The sequence below is a fragment of the Mangifera indica genome, unplaced genomic scaffold, assembly GCF_011075055.1.
Source record: "Mangifera indica cultivar Alphonso unplaced genomic scaffold, CATAS_Mindica_2.1 Un_0061, whole genome shotgun sequence".
NCBI classification, from domain to species: Eukaryota; Viridiplantae; Streptophyta; class Magnoliopsida; order Sapindales; family Anacardiaceae; genus Mangifera; species Mangifera indica.
The window spans coordinates 127,437-144,672 of NW_025401153.1; the positions used below are offsets into that span (position 1 = coordinate 127,437).

Sequence of the window (17,236 nt, forward strand, 5' to 3'; positions counted from 1 at the left end):
ACTATTTTACCCTCACTTATAATAATTTTAGGACATAAATGCCCTTCTTATCAATTAAAATAACATATATGCCAAGAACCAAGTTTGACCTGAAACTTTTTTATTTGGGACAAAATTACTCTTCAATTTACACTAAACTACCTTTATATAATGTCTCACAAACCCTAATGCAAGTCCATTTCATCGTGTTTGACAGCTTGTGTGTACGCCTTCTCCATAGCTAGGGTTTCTACTCAACAAATCATCTCCCTTCAAGTTGCAGCAACAATTTTGGTAATTCCTCTCTCTTATCATCTACTTTATGTATTATAAATTTGTTTTTAATCTCCTTTTTCTTTGCTTTCAAATTTGAACTTTTGTGCTTTCGTATAGAAACCCTTGATCTCCTGCTTTAAGAAGCTTTTCTAAACTCCTTTAAGCTGCCACTTGCTGAGGATAAAAAAATCTTTATAATTTATTCCAATATTTCTCACCTATTGAGAAAAGGTTTCACACAGAAGTTCCAACCAGGTTGAGTCCAAAAACCTTGAAAACATCATCCTAAGAACCTGAAAATATATTGTCAAAATTAAGAATAGGCATATGTAAAGATTTGCTACTAGATTTCAACAAATTTGTCCCAACAGAATGCCCCTACCCAGAAACTACTATGCTCTAGAGCTTGGGATTTCCAATTTCTCCTCTGCCTCCTGCATTCCGGTGCCATATAAAGCTGTGTTCAGCCTATTGTGCAGCTGTCACAACTGGCTACATAAAAGTTTCAAAATTGGTGCTTTCTGATTTTTTGTCCTGGTGGAAATGGTTCCAATCTTGTTGCCTTGTTGTCCTTGCTCCTTTCAGCTGCAAAATGTCTAGCCTTTTGGAGTGACTTGTAAACTAATTGCAATACTTTCTTTTATTGTGTTGATGTTAGTTAGTAATATTTGTTATGGAGTGACTTGAAAACTAATTTATATGTTCTTGGTTTTGGATCATTGTAAACTTTGTGTTAAACATAATTTCAATTTGTGATTAGTGGTTTTATTGGTAAGTAAGACATATATATATAAACTGTCTAATTCTTTCAGCTTTCATTTTGTTAATAAACACAGTATTAATTTATTGAATTAAATCTCACAGCTTTCAGATGGATTAAATGTTAGTTATTTATTTATTTTGTATAATATTTAGAGACCTATGAGATTTAATTCAATAAAAAAAATTATATGTATTAATATGAGAAATGTTTGAGTATATGCACAAGAAAAAAAAATTTCAAACATTACAAATGTTAATCTAACCAAACACAGTATTAATTTATGTCCAGTAATCTTTTCAAGGGTATTTAGGTCAATTATATATTTGGTATTCATTCATTACTACTAACCAAACATAGTAATCATTTATAAATGATATTATAACCAAACATAGTCATAAGTTATATCCAGTAATCTTTCAAGTAATCTATCCTAGTGGTAATCTTTTATTTTTAGTAATAAAACATTCACTGAACCAAACGCCCCCTTAAAGTCACCACAAGGATTTTGCTAAGTAATGATTTTTACTCAAGATTGGGTCCATGTGACAAATCTCTTTTAGAAAACCATGTCACATTTGAATGTAGATTGCATGAGGGTTATCACTCATAGACCTTTTATATGCATATTTTCTTATGTTCTATTTTTTGGTTGGAACCTATTAACGTTATTTTAAGACCTAGAATTCATGATATGTTCATTTTGATTTTCATGAAAAAGAATTGGTATTAAAAAACTTTTAACTTATATAATTCACTGATTATGAGATCAATCATTAAATTCAAAGTTTATCTTGTTCAGTATGATTAGTTTGATCCTGAAGGATGGGTTCCTCTTTACAAAAAAAAATTAATATTAAATAAGTCTATGAATATTTAACAACAATAGTTTTTCAATATTTATTATGCGAAATGTCTTAATCATCTGAGTCTTATAAAAACACCTGGATCCTATAAGATAGGAAATTTGATCAAGAATGATAAATGGACATTTCATTAGATTTACTAAAAAGTCTAAGATTCGTATATTTTTCTTTCCATCATATAGCACTAAAAGAATGTAATTGAAAAAATACAAAATTTCCTAAGAACGACTTTATTAGTGGGAGCGATATATCTCAAAACTTGGTTACTAAGAAGAATCATTTATATACCCAATAGTTTATTTTAAGCAATAAATTGATTGTTATTCATAATATCTCTCAAATTCAAATGAATGTTAAATAACTAGTAATTGAAGTTTCACAAGATATTGATAATAGTTTAACTGATTAAGTTATTCAACAATATCTAGATACTGAGGAGCAACTAGTTGTACAATCTATTTATGAATGAGTTGGTATAATATTAAGAAAATCAATCAGAATAAAAAAAATCAACAATGTTTAGTGACTATGTTGTGTTTTTACGATAAGTTGACTACAATTTTGGAGTGGAAGATCATTATATAGCGTTTTCACAAGCAAAGAATTGTAGTATATTTGCTTTGTGATATAATGCCATAAAACTTGAACCTTTTGGGAGGTGTCATCTGCTATATTATAACATCATCTACCAGCATGAACTGCGTTCTGTTTTTATTTTTTATTCTTTGAAAATGAATTTTCAAGTATTTGATAAACTTTAGATTCTGCTTTAATAGCAGTTGTCTTTCCTGTAGCTCTTTGGGCTAATGAGAGGTTTCTGGTTTTTTTTTTTTTTTTTTCTGAATGTCTATTTGTGCTATCTGAAGATCAAAATGCATTCACAACAGCTATTACAAGAATCCATGTCAGAAGAATCGCATTCCAGAGATGATTGTTTTTGGAATCATAAAATTATTATTTTTTCTCCAAGTTTTGTGACTTAAATCTGTTATGGTGGAATTCCATTGTCACCAATGTAATATCCTTTATTTATTCAGTAATTGGTACTGATCTCCGAGTGGTTAAAGTAGCAGGCATGATGCAACTACACATGCTACTTACAGAGTTAAAAACCAACCACCACCCCACCCCACCCAAAGATTTAGTATAAACTCAAACTCACATCTGTTAACTTTTGAAAACTTAAATAGTCACCCTTCCGTTAAATTTTAATATTATTATCAAGTGTAAAATTATCATTTATAAATTTTATTTAAACTCATAGTTTAAGATCACCCTTAAGTTTTAAAATATTTATTTATATCCTCTAACCTTATATTTTTTAAAAATTGACCTTTCCCCACCCCTCGTCTTTAACTATGTTTGAAATTTTCAAAGATAAAAGGGAAAAATTTAGGAAAATAACATACTTTGAGTGGGAATAAGTCCTTTGGCCTTGATTAAATTAACGTCTTATATTAAATATTTGTTTTCTATATTTTCTAAAATATATTCTATTTCAATAATATATTAGGATTTTTTTTTCATAATGTCAAACTATGAACTTAATTGGTTTTTTTTTTTTTTGAAATTGTTATGTTATTGTCAATATATTTTTTCTGAAATATTACTCATGCCGCTTATTATTTCAATCAAAATTATAGTAATTTGGTCATAAAAAAAGTTAATAAGAATAAAATTAAAGTTATTTTGATAATTTTTAAAACTAATGTGAATGTGATAATTAGATAATCTTATATATCATATATCTGATAATTTAAAAGATTATTGACTTTTTTTAGTATATTATAAACCAAATAAATTAATATTAATAATAAAACATAGATGGTTTTCAACCTCGGATAATCTCTTCAACATAATTATTAGCTGTAATTCTTTTAGGACTCACAACCTTTTAAGTATACATTGTCTTTGTAAAAGTGTGATAAGTGGCAATCAGGTAGCGAACTTGAAAGGCTTAAAAGTCTTGAGGTCAACAACAAATCCTGCAATAGAGCCCGTAGCCGCAACAATGCTAATAATGAAGCAGGCAAAACTTAGGATTTGGAGGCCAATCCACTTTGTACTCCATTTGAGTATATTCTTTTCCCTTATGTACATCTCCACAGGAAAGTACACTGTGAATGGCCATAACCCTAAGGCTCCAAGGAGACCAACCCTATTGTTGAAGAATGGAAGGATCATTGAAATCACACTGGTTATAGTGACGAAAATTGTCCTCCAAACCAAGCGAGACAAATTTAGTTTGTAGCTCCTAAATCCAGGGATTGGGACTCGAATCTCTTTGGTGATAGGCATCATTGATGGAAATCTATCAGAAGCTTCTTTTTCAATGAATATGAAGAGGGGTTGGCAGTAAACTTGGTATGCTCCAATGAGGTGAACAACTATGGCTACTTTGGCTATCTCTAGAAGCCAAAATGGTTTATCAAATCCTAAACCAGTGAGGAGATTTTCAGGTGATAAGTCTCCAAAAGCAGCGTATCCAAAGCAGCCACAGAGCATGTAGATTAAAGTTGTTAATCCAACACTTATTATGGATGCCTTCTTCATTGTCTTGGCTTCTAAGGTTGGAGACTTGATCGTGCCCTGTAATCACACAAGTTGTTAATTTAGTTCACTACATAGATTATGTAGGAAAAAAGATTTCCCACTGATGCTATTAACATTCATTAATTCCCTTATGGGAATATTAAATAACTTCTTCATTACAATATTTAAACTGTAATACAAATAAATCAAGAATACTTTGAAATCGTTATTTCATGAACTAGCTGATGACTAGCTATATAAAAAAAAAAAAAACCGATGAAATGCTAAGCAAAGGATAAATCAAAATTTGGTTTTGAGATTATAAGAAGCTAATGGTATAATTATTATTAATCTCAATAAAGTACTTGAAGCCATGCACCAATTATTGAAAGAATTTTAAAGACGTTATAACTTTTAAACAACATGAGTCATGAAAGAATTCCGTATATATTAAATTAATTTAGAAATTAAATTAAACTAAATTTTAAATGAGATTCATTACAGGTTAAAACTTCAAATATGGTCAATATGCGGAGAGGTATGCAATATTCTCCTTTTTTATCGTGCAAAATTCCAAATATAAATGCATGTATATAATTTCTTTCTTTCTTTCTTTTCTGGTAATATTAAAAAAGAAGTGATACGATTTTACATGTATTTCAATAAAGATGATGAAGTAAGAATATGCATATGCGATAACTCCAACTGCATGCAACGCCCTCTCTATCTTTTGGGTGTGAGCAACAGTGCCAATGCTTACAACAGTTAAACTTCCCAAGAATTTCCCAGTTACTGATAATCAAAGAGAAAAAAAACTAATCAGCTGAGGATGAACTAGAAATGAATTCCAACTTAGTTGAAATTTGTAAAAATATATTAATTTATATCTATAAAGTTGTATGTTATTACCTGCAACTTTAGCAATACTAAGACCAAGACCAATCATTGAGTAAATAAAGGATGTGATCGCAGTTACCAGAACGGTAAGCCACCTTAATTTTCCGAATCCATAAATTTGAGAGAAAAAAATTTGTATTACACCAAAAATAACCACACATAAGATTCGATTCATATGGTTGTCACCACCACTGTGAAACCACTGTGACCATTGAATAGCACTGATTCACAAAAAAATTGTAGACTCATTAATCATTACCAAATAACTACAAGAATTACTGAGAAATATATATCTATAAAAAAAAAACATGTTCAAATTCTATAATGTAGAACTCACTTTAGGCATGCAGATGATTCTGTAATGTAGCCACAGGCAACTCCAAAAAGGCTTATGTAATAAACAACTCTACTTATGTCGAACCTAATCCCATCTGAGAAAAGGAAGAACTTAAAAAATAAGATATCAATTAAACAGTTTAAGAATGTCTGATTTTTATTTTTTTTAATGTCATGACTTTGCTTAATATTAACAAAAAGTCTCTCAATTTGTTAATATATTTACTGAAGTGAAAATTTTACCAAGCTCAGATCGGAAAATGTCCATGTAAGTGTAGTTTCTTTCCCGGGAGACAAGATCCCCAGAAGGGTGACAAACTGCATCAGCAAAAAGAGTAAAAGTGTAGCAAGTGACAAGAGAGAATAAGAGCATGACAATTGGTCCAAAAATCCATCCAAGCTGAGCTGTGGCCCAAGCCAATGACAAAACTCCAGATCCTATAAGAGCCATTATTATGTGAGCACTCGCAGCCCACACAGCAGTTCCTAGTTAGGAAACATAATATTATTAACAGAAAAAAATATAATTTTAATGGTTTTAAGAAATTAAGTTTAAGAAAGAAAGTTACCAGTTGGGTTGAGGCGGACTTCATCATAGGAGGAATTGGAGCGGGCTTCAAGATGCAAGTCAATAGAAACTGGGCTCTGATTAGCAGTCGTCTGACCCATCTTTATAAGCAAAACAAAAACGTCAAAAAAAAGACTTTTAGCAACGACTGTAGTGCTAAATTTTATAATCTAAAAGTCTGTTCACTATTATAACTGAAATCAAAGACAAGCTTCAAGAAAAGTGTTAACTAGTACAGATCCCCATGTAACTCTTTTCTAGTGATCTAAGTCTAGTTATGACTCTGTAATTCTCTCACAGCTATTACTTGACACTGAGATTGACACACACCTTACAAGAGAAACAAAAACCCAGGCCATAAAAACTTTCTCGAGACTCTTATTTAATTACCTTGTATATGTCAACGCTCTGTTGATTGTGCACAATGCCTCTCTGCAACTTTGGAAACTCGATCGGCTTTTAGGGAATTAGAATTGACTATGAGTTCATTTAAATAGGAAACTTAAGAGTCGCCATCCTGCATGCCAAAGGGAAGCTTCAAGTCAACTTCATTGAAACCTTATATGCCAATTGGTAGAACTTGGGACGGTGTTGTTTTCGAATCTTACTTTCCAGGAATGGAAGGAAATTATGCTAAAGACAGATGTAATTGTGCATTAATCAAATCCGTTGTTCTTGTTTGATTAATTATTTTATTTTTTCCGAAGAAATTAACCAGAATTAATTTTAAAAAAATAGACGACCTACAACTTTGATTGATAATTTATGCAAATGAATAGTATGATAAAATCTCTGTAAATTTTAATTGCATGGATAGTGTGCTATGAGCCCAAGAAATAAAAATTGCTGAATATTGTAAGACTCCGAAAAAGTGAAATTGAACTTAGAAGCAACCTAATTAAGTTGGCAGAAATTAATATGAAAAGAAAAAATTATACCTTTAGAATAATGGGATCAAATTATAAAATAAGAAATAATACTATGTAAGCTTATAATAGAAGGATCAAATCCGAGGAAGGAAAACAAGGAAGTCTAATAAAAGACTCATTACTAAAGTACCCTTGAAATACAAAAAGATAAGTTTCATGAAGGAGGAATAGATGTTTGATTTAAAGAAAAGAGAGAGAGAGAGAGAGAGAGAAAAGGAAACAAAGGGAAGCATGTAAAAGATCAAATACCAGAATAAATACGCTTTCCTTGCATCTAAGAAAAGGAGCCCTAAAGAAAAAGAAGGAATTTCTCAGACTATGCTATACATACGCAAGTTTCTAGATCTAATTCATTTCATAAACCATCAACCCTCTAGCCACGTTACAACCAAAGCAAAGACCTATTGATTCCTCAAAGTATGAAACCTACATTAGTGGAGATAGGAAACATGGTCTTGTTTATGGGCCTTGAATCGCATTAGCGCAAGAAGGTTGGGACGGTGAATTTGGCATGCATATGCTCAACTTGAAGTGTAACGCACTCAGTTGTGATGGCTATGTAAGGGTAGTTCTCGGGTTGAGTTGAGCCGATCAAGTTACCAACTAATTTGAGATCGCAGACTGGCAATTCCAACCCCTTTTAAGAAATTTCTTACTAAAATAGATTTTACTAGATGTCTAAAATATTTGTGTACCCAAGTGATATTATTTGTGTAGCACATTTTCTCTTTGTTTTTTGGTTTTGCTTGATGACAAGTAAAGATTTAAGTTTGGGGGAATTTGTTGCACTTAGATTTTTAGTCCATTTCCGTGTTCTAGGTTTGATATTTCATTGTATTTTAGGCAAAATAATTAGGTTTAGGAATAGTTTTATATTAATTTTTGTGATCGATTTAATTATTTAGTTGATTTTCATTTTCACAAGAAAATGCATGGAAATTCAAGAAAGAAGCGTTGAAATAAAGAAGAAAGCATGACAAATTTCTAATCGCATTTGGAGAGCTAGAAGCTCCACGCAAAAATAAGAAATAAAATCCAAGTGGCAAAGATAACACAAATTGAGAAAGACACGAATAAGAAAAGATACAAATTTAGCGTTAAGCAGATCTAGACAAAATCAACAATTCCTACTTCTACATGGGGAGTCACTATAAAAGACTCGCTAAGGAATAATAGAGAGAGCTTTTTGGACTTCAGCATTTTTTCGAATTCAGAGTTCTTGTGATTCAGCAACAGCAGTTCTACTCTTTGAATTTCTGAAAGCCATCAGGAGACAACAACTTTAGAACTCAATAGCAACACACCTGAGGACAACAGTCAGCAATTCGAGTCCATATCCGAGTGACAATTGCAACTCTTTTCCTTGCCTCGAATTTATAATGTATTTTTATAATTGTTGTTTTGGTTTTAAACTATATATGAGTGATTGAATTTTATTATTCTAGGAACAAAGAGAGATCTTTCCATCCCTATGAACTTATAGTCTTTTATATTTTATATTTAATAATATTGTCGATATTTGATTTTATGAATTAACTTATAATGTCTTGTGTTAATTTTAGGGTCTAACTGTATTAGTAGACTCACATAAACTATTGAAAGGTAAGTGTAGAGTTAGTGTATATATTTATTGAGCTTGTAACTTTGATACTAGAAATATGTCAAATCTTTGAGTAGTTATTAAAGTCACGGAACGTAAAAGGTTTATATTAACCATGTACATTGAAAATAGATGTTTGTCTAATGCTAACAAGCTTAGTCAACCTTGCAGGGTAACTAGGATAACTTAAAATATTCAACCATCAACATATCACGATTACATGAAGAGCTTAATGTTTATTTACAAGTTTATACGAAATTGTTAGTGAAGTCTTACTTGCTAAAAACATTTGGTATGCGAGTTCAATAGTAAAAATATAGTTGCAATTGTGAGCTGTATTAGTAAAAGTATGATAGTTTTAATAGTTTTCGTTATTTTAACTTAATACAACTTAGACTTTCTAGCTAATAAAGATCATGAAACGAATTAATAGTGGATTTCTCAATCCTTATAAAATCGATATATATTATATTTTTTGACAATTTGTGCATTTATGAGCAAGATACAACAAGTTTTTGGCACCATTTATATGCCCACCCTTTGTTGTTTGAGTATAAGGCCTCTCTGTCACAAAAACAACTTTCTTCAGTTTATGACTATAAGCAAAGTTCCTATACGTGCAATAGTGGAAGTACAAGCTTTGTGCAATTAATCAAACTAATTCATTCACATGTGCATCGAGAAAGAAGTTTTTTCTTGAAAATCATGAACTTGTTAATTTTATGTACGTTTCTTTCAAAATTTTAAAAAAAAAAAAAATCTCCACTGTTATCATATTCTGGTCAAACCAAAAGATAACGAAATACTCTGGCCAAGCCAAAAGATAACGAATTACATTCTGTCAGATTTGAGCAATAAGCTCTTATTACAACGCCTACCTGTGCGCAATCACCTAAAAAAAAGACAACTTTGGAGAAAGTCAAGATATTTCGAATAATGTAGCTGCCATTATCCATAATAAAATAAGTAAATTATTTCTTTGTAATTAATCTAATGTAAACAGGTAAATTACCATACTTAAGATCCTAATTTTATAAATATAAAATATGGCATTATAAATTATTACTTTAGGTGTCTTCTTAGAAGAAGAAAAAAATATATTAAATTAGTGCAGGTCAACGCTTTCAAAATGGTGGCAAGAATAGAGAATCCATAGCCATAAAGATAGTATTATTTTTGGCATGATACACGTTAATTTCAGAACTTACAAGTCTCATAAACTTTTCCATACAAAAGAGTGTTATCACTTGCCCCACAAGTTTGTAGTAAGTCAAGATTTCACAAACGTCATAAAAACTTAAACTCAAGTTTTTATTTTAAAATTTCTAATATTTTATCAATTTTATTAACTCTTAAAATCACAATTTCAAGTTAGTTAAAAATAATTAAAAGAAGGAAAAAATTAAAACGGTCACTAAGAATAATGTTTAACATGTTAATTTGAAAGCAATCCATAAATATCTAACAATTACATATTCAGTGAATTACATTTCCCACCCAAGGATTGACCTAAAAGTTTTTTCACTGCTTGATGGCATAATAACACTTTTCACCCAAAATCAAACTTCATTAAAAAAATACTAACAATATAAAGATAAAATAGTAATTTCATCATTCATAAAATTTGAAAAATCATAAAATAAACATTCTCACACATTTTAAACATGACAATAAGGCCTCTTTACAGGTTTGAAAAACAACAATTTAGTCCCTGCAAGAATTAGAATCCCTAGCCCTTGTCATCATCGACCAAAATCTCATCTCACAATTAACTCACCGCATTAACCACCCACAACAACATCACTGTCCTTTCCTCCACCTCATGGGAAACTAATGAAGAAGTTAACACTCTCAGATTTTGTCAATGAATGACGGTGCCAAAAATTCAAGACAAAATATGATGACTTCACATCATCATAATTTGTCAACGAGCTTTTGAACTATTGTTCGTTGGAAAAGAGAAAGGGTGGTTTGAGAAAAAAGAGTATAAAAGTGAAAGAAAGAGTGAAATTATAGGGTGTTGCGCAAATTAAATATTGATAGCGTTCTTTTAAATGTTTGTTAATTTTAGGGTGATATAGTAATATTGAAAAGTGAAATTATTTGAGATAATATGATTATTTAACTTTTTTATTCTGATTACGTTAACTTTTAGTTAACCGGATATGATTCTAAATAGTAACATATTATTTATATCATCATATAATTAAAAAAGTGATTTTAGGTCAAAACTTGAGTGAGAAATTAATTTACTCTTAAATATTATAATAAACATTTTATGTTTGACATAACAAAGAAAATATATAAAGAAATGGCAGGGAATATGATAAACATTATTCCTACTGATTTTTTAAGTACTTCATTGACATTGGGGTTATCTTTTGCAATTGTATATTTGGTGTCTTCTTTTTCTTTTTTACATCTCAGTACAGTTTGGGTATATTATTCCTTCAGTCCATGCCTTGTGCCAATTTGCCATATATATATATATATATATATATATATATATATATATACACATACACACACAGACACAGACACACACACACACATATCTTTTAAGGGACCCTAAAGAGAAAGCTGGGGAACCTAGTATGTCGGCTTTGGGGACTTTGCGCTGCTGGTCCATCAAATAATTCTGGGCGTTTATTCTTTCACTTGTCTTTTTGTGTTGTGTGCGACCATTTTAAATCCTAGTAGAGTGATTTTGATTTTCTGTGTATGTATCTATATATATATATATATATATATATATATATATACACACACTATTTTGCCTCTTATATTATATGTTATGCTATCAAATGTATTTTCAATTTTTGAATAATTAAACAAGTAGCGTTGAATTTTAATTGAGTTTGTTTAAACTCGAAAACGAGTTTGATTCAAACAAACTCGATTAAAATGAATTTAAGTTCAAGTTTGAGAATTAAAAATTTTTAAGTTTGAGCTTAAGTTCAAGTTTAAGGGGTGTTTGGCCTGCTATGCTCACAACCCTGAAAAATTTTGATATAAATTTATTAAAGTAACATCATTTTGATTAGGATGCATCAAAATAATGTAATTTTAGTCATTCTTTTGTTTGTTACAGTATCAAACTGAGCTTAAAACTTAACTTGGTTCAATTTGAGCTCTTCTCCTTTCAAGTGAGTTGAGCTTGAACAACTTTAAGGGGAGTTCGGTGAGCTCAAGCTTAAGTTCAACTCCCCTCAAACCAAATCAAGTTTGAGTTTAGTTTAACTTGAATCCAACTCTATAAGCAAGTAGTAGAGGCAGACTAAGTGAGAGAGAGTAATTTGTGCTTCTTACCTACTTACCCCTTTCTCCACAACATTGTCAACCCTCTTCCACCTTCAATTCACATTATTGTTAAGTTATTCCTTCAAGTATCGAAACATTGTCAACCATTTCTCCCCAATATTTTATACTTGATGTTTACATTTTGAATATATGTTTTAATGTCAAATTTATGGGATTGAACAAGGTTGAAAATCTTGTAAAAGTAATTGTTGAAACTAACTAACAAAAATAAAAATTTCCATTTGTTTATTTGTTGATGAAATTTGCATTAATTTTACTGGTTGTCATTGCTAATGTAATTAGAGTATTTTCAATAATAAATTTTGTGAAGAATCATTTGCAAAATAAAATAAATTATCAATAGTTGAATAATACTTTAGTTATGTATATAGAAAAAACTGTTTTTGGTAGTATTGATTATAAAGTTATTGTACAATATTTTCAAAAGATAACATCACAACAAAAACAATTATAAATGTATTACTTAATAAATGTATATTAATACAAATATTTATGTTTATTTTAATTGAAAATTGTTGTTGTAACCTTAACCCTCGTAAGTAACATTTATGAGTCCACCACTATAAATGTATGCGTATGTGTGTGTCTGTGTCTGTGTATATACATATATATATATTTCATAACAAAGGTAGATTCTTTGGAGCGCTATAGGGAAAGGTCTTCTATTTTGTAAATATCATACAACACATACTAGTGCAATATGGAAACATCGTTTGAAAATAGCATGATTTAAAGATGGAATATTTACATATTTAATTGGAGAGTAATTAACAATTTTCCACCCAAGGTTTGGTGCAAAAACACTTTTCCACCCTTAGTTAGTATTAATAATAGTTTCTAACCCAAATAGTAATTCCGTTAACAGAAACAGTACAGTACAATGTACATTTACTATAATACCCTTTTGATTGACTTTTTGTTATTATATGTAATGTTGACCTAAAATTACTTAAATACACTTAATTTGGCAAATGATTTATCTAATTTATCTCTGTTTAATGTGCTTTTCATATAGTTATTATAATGATTTAAATGTCTTTTATTAACTAAATAAAAAGTAATAACACAACTTGGATTTTCATGTTTGAATTTCTTGGATTTTTATGTTTATATAATATATTGTATGTTTAAATTAGTAAAACTAACATAATATGTCGATTCTCAATTCAATTCAAATTTCAAAAAAAAAAACAAAATTTAAAAAAGAAATTAAATCATCTATATTAAAAAAGAGATTGAAATCCTTTGATTGTTAATGTCATAATGTTTACAAAATTTTCCAACAAAAATTTGTGAATCCTATGGTTACATTATCAACTATACAACAATTCACAATAACTTTACAAAATCATTTAGAATATATAATGGCATCAGTTTCTAAAAATATTACAACTTATCAGCAATGGTTTCAACCAAAGTCTCAAACTTATGTACCAAAAATATGCACCAAATATAGCCAAAATCTATACTATTAGCACGTGCAAAAGCTTCATTAGTAACATAACCAAACTCAACAACACAAAAACACATTTCATAATTAACACAAAAAAACACTAAACAATATAAACACTCCACCATTAGAATTAACACAATCTATGACTACAACATAAACACAAACTCTATCTTTAACCTCAATAGAAGCCACACAAACACACAAATGAGTTGAATTACAAAAAAAAAAAAAAAATCAAGTGCAACAGGATAAAAATTCAAACTCCGCTAATAACAGACACATATCCACTAAACCATCAATCCTAGAAACACATGAAACAATAAAATTATACTCAACAACTACCATTATAATACTTTGTATCACATATCTCTTTGTGGGTGAGTGTTGAAGCTTGTGTGGAGGTTTAGGTTGAACTTTGACCTGTAAGGAAAATGTTAGTTTTATAGATATATATGAAATATAATTTTAAGCAAAGAAATCAGAGTATCCCAGTGACATTTTATTGATGAATTCTGACATTGTAATGTTAGGTTAACGACTTGCTTCTTCTCTGTAAACCATATAAGTTATGAGATTTAATATAGTAAATTTAACAACAAATAAAAATAATTACTCTTAAAAAATATAAGGTTTTACCTTCTGTTTGTTGAAGTTCAAGGGATTATTCTTGCAACCTTTTTTTTATTGTGTCTTATCTCTTGACAAAATGTATACCTCATTGTTATGCTTCTTCCTTTTTGGGTTCTTTTGATTTGTCTCTCTTCCCACTTCTTGGTGGTCTATCTACCTTGTTAAGTATTTGAGGTGGCCAAAGTTTTACAGTCCCAACCTCAGGCCAATTCTTCATGTCTGGGATTTGATGAATGTATCCAGAATATGTCTTCATGTAAAACTTAATTTTCAACTTAAGGTGTAGAAACTCCTCAAAAGTCTAAAAATTCCTCATCAAAATACAACTACATGGACACATGCGACACCAAACAATTGTCATAACCCACAATCACATGTTTGTAATTGTAACTGCAATGTGTAGGTTCTTCCCTTTGTGGAACTATGATCAATAACCTCAAATTAATCATTATCAAGCCATGTCACCCTAGCATTCCTTGCATTTTCAATCAATTTATTTAGCTTTCTATGAATGACTGGCAGAACTACAGTCACTCAATCAATACCAACTTGTTTTCTTGTTCTTATTCTAATCATAACCCTTCTCCTATACAACTCCTGCAAACTTAACATAATCAACCCTCTATCTGCTCCCTACCATTGATTGAATGATTCACTCATGTTACTGGTGATGTGATCTGATTTCACATTGGTTTTGAAAAAATTTCTTAACCAACAAGTTACATTATTGTTTAAAATTCATTTATAAGCATTTTTATCAACAACCTTAACATCATTCAAGGCTTGTATGAAATCTGCTTGATTTGTAGACTTATTAATAGCATAAAACAAATTCCTTAATAACACACTTGTAAATTTTTTTCTTTTTTTATTATAAATTTTTCTCACAGCAAAATCCCTTTGAATTATATAATTTTTGAATATTTTCTCGAAATGTTCGACCCCATTAAATACTTACCCAACACTGAAATATATCTTCCCATCAACCCCACATTGAAATGCTTGACCTTTTAATAATATGCTAAATTTTAAAACTACATTATCATCATCACTAGATCCTCCCACATAATAATCACTATGAGACCCATAATCTAGAAGCTCACCACCATAAAATCCCTCTTCTCTCGCTATTGCCTCATCTTCATTGGCAGCATGTGTGACTCCCTCCCCAATAGTATTTGGATCTCTAACTATCTCCTCATTTCCCTCGCTAGTAATATTTAGATCTCTCTCCTCACCAATGCCTTCAACACTAGTATCACTCCAATGAAACTCATCTTTGACAACAAATTCATCTGTATTATTTTTTTTTTAAACCTTTTGACTCATCATCCACAACACCCTCATCGTCAAACTCATTTCCTACACAATTGGAAGTTGTTTCTAACAATCTAACACTGTCAATTATATCCACAAGAATAGCTTCAACTTCAAACCTTATTTGTTTCAACCCTTTAACCTCATACTGTTGGAAAATAAAATTCATATCTTTATCTTCTCCTATTAGATACTTAGCCCTTGATAAAGGCAACTTAGCCTCTACCTTAAACCTTTCATCTGGATAATATTCAACAATCTCATTCTCTGCATCTGCACACACTTTAACATCTTTAATGAAAGTTATGCAATTGTATTTTTCGCGATCAACTTTTAAAACTTCAACCTCATAATCAAAAGCTTTATTTTCAAATCAAAATATTCAGAATTCAACCTAATAATCAAAATTGAACAATTAGGAATAAAAGATAAAACGGTGACTAAAATAAGAAAATTAATTTGAATCATATTTGTCATACTTGAAACAAAACAATTTTTATCACATTTAACAAAGATAGCATGCAATTGCATAACACAAATTGCAACATTAGTTAAAGAAAAATAACAATTTTTAGTAAAAAATAATATGTTGCACATATTCAATATCATACGCTAGCCTTTACTCGAGCAGTGAATGTGCTGGTGCAATGATACCTATACAGTATCGTGTGGCACATTATGTTTCATCCAATATAAGGACACATATCACCAACACAGTAATCCATACACTTGTACAAAAAATATTACATCATATTTATCACAGCAGAAACAACACATAAAAAAAAAAACCAATGTATTAACATATAAAATAAGTAGCTTGCAATTATACATTTAAACACAAGACATTCTGTATAGTAAGTATTACAAATATACTCAGGCACAAAAATAATATTTTATATAGTATTTATTTTCAAATAAAAAAATTCAGTATTCAACCTAATAATCAAACATTGAACAATTAGGAATGAGATTAAAAAAAATTAATCAAATCATGTTTACCATAATATAAACACTAAAACTAGCATAACAATTTTCAAGTGAAAAACAATATTTTGTATATATTTAATATCATGTCTTGGTAGTGAATATACTTGTGCAATGATTCATATTCAATATCATATAACACATTATGCTTCAGTCGATATAAGAACACATATCACAAATATAGTAATTCATACACTTGAATGAAGAAATTTATATCATATTTATTATAAAAGAATCAATACGTAGAAGAGAGAATTATCAGCCATGTTTTGGATCACATATTACCATCTTGATCTGTATGAATACATATAATTTCTTTGAAGAGCCCTAAATCCAATTAAAAAATTTTATATTTATCTTCAAACGAAATCCGATTAATTATGGGTAAATTTGTTTGTCATAGTTATTAGTTAGTTGACAAAATAAAATCAAGTTTATAGAAATATCACTACTGTGGAGTGGTTTACAGGTAGTTAATTATGCAACTAATTAAGCATTAATCTTGTATTATTAATTGTTTTATTTATTATAAAACTGACTAATCAATTGTTAATCCAGCCAGAAGTCAATCACATTCGTTAATTTTTTTATAGAAATTGGTCCAACAAAGTTTGGACTGCGCTGGCATATAAAGACCAAATCACTATTTCCCACCGGAACTTTGATGAAAGATATCATCCTCCTACTAAGTTTGAAAAGTCATTTTTCTCATCCATCCTTTAAAATCAAAGATTAATTTTAATGATTAAAAGATATTTTGTCACTTTGTATAATATATTGAGGCTAAT

The 17,236-nt window shown here is 29.8% G+C and overlaps 1 protein-coding gene across 1 annotated transcript; it reads right to left on the bottom strand.

The window, feature by feature from the left end:
• Positions 1 to 3,816: 3,816 nt before the first annotated feature.
• Positions 3,817 to 16,189, bottom strand: LOC123207142 (amino acid permease 3-like). Its single transcript, XM_044624411.1, has 9 exons — positions 16,174 to 16,189; positions 15,465 to 15,824; positions 15,186 to 15,391; positions 6,216 to 6,315; positions 5,890 to 6,132; positions 5,648 to 5,741; positions 5,323 to 5,531; positions 5,066 to 5,205; positions 3,817 to 4,470 (listed from the first exon to the last, which is right to left on the bottom strand). The coding sequence occupies exons 1-9, from the start codon at positions 16,187 to 16,189 to the stop codon at positions 3,817 to 3,819; spliced, it is 2,022 nt and encodes a 673-aa protein (XP_044480346.1).
• Positions 16,190 to 17,236: the final 1,047 nt, after the last annotated feature.

Bases quoted from the DNA above. Each gene is read 5' to 3' on its own strand.
- LOC123207142 (XM_044624411.1), bottom strand. The intron at 5,742-5,889 runs GTAAAATTTTCA...TCCTTTTCTCAG, and splicing joins CATTTTCCGATCTGAGCTTG to ATGGGATTAGGTTCGACATA. The intron at 4,471-5,065 runs GTAAAATCGTAT...GTGTGATTACAG, and splicing joins TCATCTTTATTGAAATACAT to GGCACGATCAAGTCTCCAAC.